At 41.1% G+C, this 3646-nt stretch overlaps 1 protein-coding gene across 1 annotated transcript in view; it reads right to left on the reverse strand.

Moving 5' to 3' along the window:
* LOC101860210 (neurofibromin) overlaps nucleotides 1–3426 on the reverse strand; it is a gene marked incomplete at its 3' end in the record, with an annotated part of 5886 nt that extends 2460 nt beyond the window's left edge. Inside the window, 4 exon segments of the mRNA XM_013089358.1 lie at nucleotides 63–199; nucleotides 1095–1167; nucleotides 1729–2040; nucleotides 3336–3426. Of these exon segments, the coding sequence (XP_012944812.1) occupies nucleotides 63–199; nucleotides 1095–1167; nucleotides 1729–2040; nucleotides 3336–3424 (611 nt within the window).
* Between the last annotated feature and the right edge of the window lie 220 nt (nucleotides 3427–3646).

Here is a 3646-nt window from a genome sequence, read left to right on the forward strand (position 1 = left end):
CTCTCCGCCCCATCCCTCCACACCCCCCTCACCTCCCCCTTCCCCTACCCAGCCCTAGTTACCTGGACATGCTACAGATGTCTCCCTGTACATTCACTTGGTGTGAGTTGCCCATGATCCAGTCAGTGAGGTACTCCACCAGCTTGTTTCTGAACTTCATCTCTTGTCGGAACGTGAGCTCGTCACGTCGCTGCATCATCTGTACAGATACACAACAGTCTCAGTCTCAGATAGGCGGGATCATTTCCTTCGGTATACGAAATTTTCAGGGGGGGGGGGGTTCCGTTTGGTAAGATTTTAAAAAGTTTTAGTAAGTGTTTTACAGCACTTGCAACACAATAGGTCATATTATAAGTGCCGGAGATTAGAGGTGTTACAAGAGAGTGACATACACAAAAAAGAAGGAGGAGAGATAAGGACGAATAAACTTTTGATAAGAAAGAAGAAACAAACCACACCAGAACACCCGCCAACCACCCACAAGAAAGGAATGGCAAAGTGAGACTGATACATGTGTTGGGTGTGGTATGGAATGAAATGGAATTGAAATATGGGACTGATGTGTTGTAGGAATGGGAATGGTATGGAAAGGAAATATGGGACTGATGTGTTGGGTGTTGTTGGAACGGGAAAGGAAAGGAAAGGAAATATGGGACTGATGTGTTGGGTATTGTAGGAATGGGAATGGAAAGGAATGGAAATACGGGACTGTTGTTTTGGAGGTCATAGGGAATGGAATGGCAAAGCAAGATTGTTGTATTCAAAAGCCAACTCAAGTCATTTCTGTTTTTGGATTAATTAAAACGATATATTATCTAGTTTTTATTTAAAACACGTTGCTCGAATGGAAGAAAAAAAAACTAGGATCTTCTACTCCTTCGGTTCAGCGACCATTTCAGATTAACCATGTTAAGCTTAAGCATACTCCCCTGTATCTGAACAATAGATAGCCAGTACAAACACACCTTTTCACATATTCATTCTATGATACTCAGACAGCACAGATACTCAGATATATTCTATGATACTCAGACAGCACAGATACTCAGATATATTCTATGATACTCAGACAGCACAGATACTCAGATACTCACAGCCTCCACCAGCTGACAAAGTTTGGTCTTGATCTGTATGGCGTGGACTGAGGAGTCCAGATATCTTACATATCTGTGGAAGAAAACAGAATGTTCGTTTTAGTGAATGTTTTACGGCACTTGCAACACAATAAGGTCATATATGTGTCGAAGATTAGAGGTGTTACAAGAGAGTAACAAACACAAAAAAGGAGGAGAGATAAGGATGATAGATGCTTGATAGGATAGAAGAAGCAAACCACACCAGACCACTCGCCAACCACCCACACTTTTGTTTCTAAATCTACTTACTTGAGAATAGACAACATGAGCTGCTCTATACTGGTGACCCCCAGGAACCCCGCCACTTTTGTTTAACCCTATCCGTATGTTATGTTTTACTATCGTATCCATAGGTCGTGGGGAAATTTACTCGTTAATCCGATCCGTACGCATTGCATAGCAGCCTGTCAAAATTATTTTTCAGAAATACTGAAAATTTCAAAGAGATCTTCGTACTAGAATACTTCTAAAATGAGAAGGATACAATCCCAGGGTTACAAAATTACCCCAAGGCGTACGGATAGGGTTAAAAATTTACTTACTTGACAATAGACAACATGAACTGCTCTATATTGTTTCTAAATCTACTCACTTGACAATAGACAACATGAGCTGCTCTATACTGGTGACCCCGAGGAACTCGCACGGCTGGTCCTGCTTCATCTCCAGAATGTTCTTCATGATGAAAATCACGTTCTCGATGAGCAGCGTGTTCTGCGGCGAGTCCATGACCTGGCCGGCCGCGTCGAAGTACTTGTCCACGCACACCTTGATCTGGTCAAACAGGATCGGGTACAGCGCAGGGTTCAGTTCGTGGCCCACCAGTTCTTTGACGTGCTTCTGGATCTGGGCGCCGAACCGCTCGTTCTGGAAGATGAGCAGCTTCAGCAGGTTGCCCAGGAACCTGAGGGGGTTGGGTGGGATGAGATGTTTCATGAAAACTTTTTTACGGCATTTGTGACACAATTAAGTTATATAAGTGCCGGAGATCAGAGGTGTTTCTTAGTTTTAGTAAGAGTTTTACGGCACTTGCAACACAATAAGGTCAAATAAGTGCCGAAGAATAGATTATGTGTTACGAGAAAGTAACAAACATAAAAAAGGAGGAGGAGAGATAAAAATGATAGTCATTTGATAGAAAGGAAGGAGCAAACCACACCAGAGCACCCGCCAACCACCCACAGGTTGGGTGTGATGAGACGTATAGTGAAAAGTTTTATGGCATTTGCAACACAGGTAGGTTACATAAGTGCCGGAGATTGGAGGTGTTACAAGAGAGCAACAAACACTTAAAAAATTGGAAAAAAAACTAGGAGAGATCAGGACGATAGATGTTTTAGTTTTGGTGAAAGTTTTTTGGCACTTGCAACACAAATTTTTAATAGGGCATACAACTTATAAGTGACAAAGATTAGAGGTGTTACAAGAAAGTAACAAACACAAAAAAGGAGAGATAAGCATGACATTCGATAGGAAAGAAAGAGAAAAACCACACTAGAGCACCCACCAACCATCCACCTCTGGGGGAGGGGGGGGGGTTTGGTTGTTAAAATAAGCGTTTTACGGTACTTGCAACACAATTGGACAATTTCGACAGTATTCTTTTTTAGTTATAATAAGAGTTTTACAGCACCTGCAATACAATTAGATCATATAAGTGCCGAAGACAACAGGTGTTACAAAGGATTAACAAACACAAAAAGAAGGAGGAGAGATAAATACATGTTGGATAGGAAAGAAGGAGCAAACCACATCAGAGCACTCACCAACCACCTGCCCAAGACATCCACTTATCTAAGACAACCACTTTTCTTCCTCGACAAAAGGTGGCCGTTTTGGATGATTTCCTCCGTATGTAATTACCATTGTAAAATTTACCTCCACTTCAAAATAAGTAAATGATTGAATGAATGAAGGAACGAACAAATGAAAGAACAAATGAATGAACGAATGAATGAATGAGCGAACGAATGAAGGAACAAATGAATGAATGAATGAACGAATGAATAAATGAACGAACAAACAAATGAATGAATGAATGAACGAAAAAACAAACGGACGAATGAATGAACGAATAAAGAAACGAACGAATGAATGAACAAACAAACAAACAAATGAATGAATAAATAAAAGAATGAACAAATAAACACACGAACGAACCAATGAACGAACGAATGAATAAGAATGCGTCCAACTCACTGCGTGACGGGACAGTACTGCGTGTCGTTTGCACAGCTGGTCATCAGGCTGCTCTTCCTGCCCTCAACAGTCAGTCCCGACAGAGACATCGTACTCCTGGGGATCGTTTTAGTTTTAGTTTAAGTAAGGTTGTTGTTTTTTAGTAAGTGTTTTACAGCACTTGCAACACAATAAGGTTATATAAGTACCGAAGATTAAAGGTGTTACAAGAGAGTAACAAATACCCAAAAAAAAGAGGAGAGATCAGGACGATAGATGTTTGACAGACACCATCACAGGTCTGTCACCAGTGTGTGTGTGTGTGTGTGTGG

Source organism: Aplysia californica, unplaced genomic scaffold, assembly GCF_000002075.1.
Source record: "Aplysia californica isolate F4 #8 unplaced genomic scaffold, AplCal3.0 scaffold00936, whole genome shotgun sequence".
In the NCBI taxonomy this organism is placed as follows: domain Eukaryota; kingdom Metazoa; phylum Mollusca; class Gastropoda; order Aplysiida; family Aplysiidae; genus Aplysia; species Aplysia californica.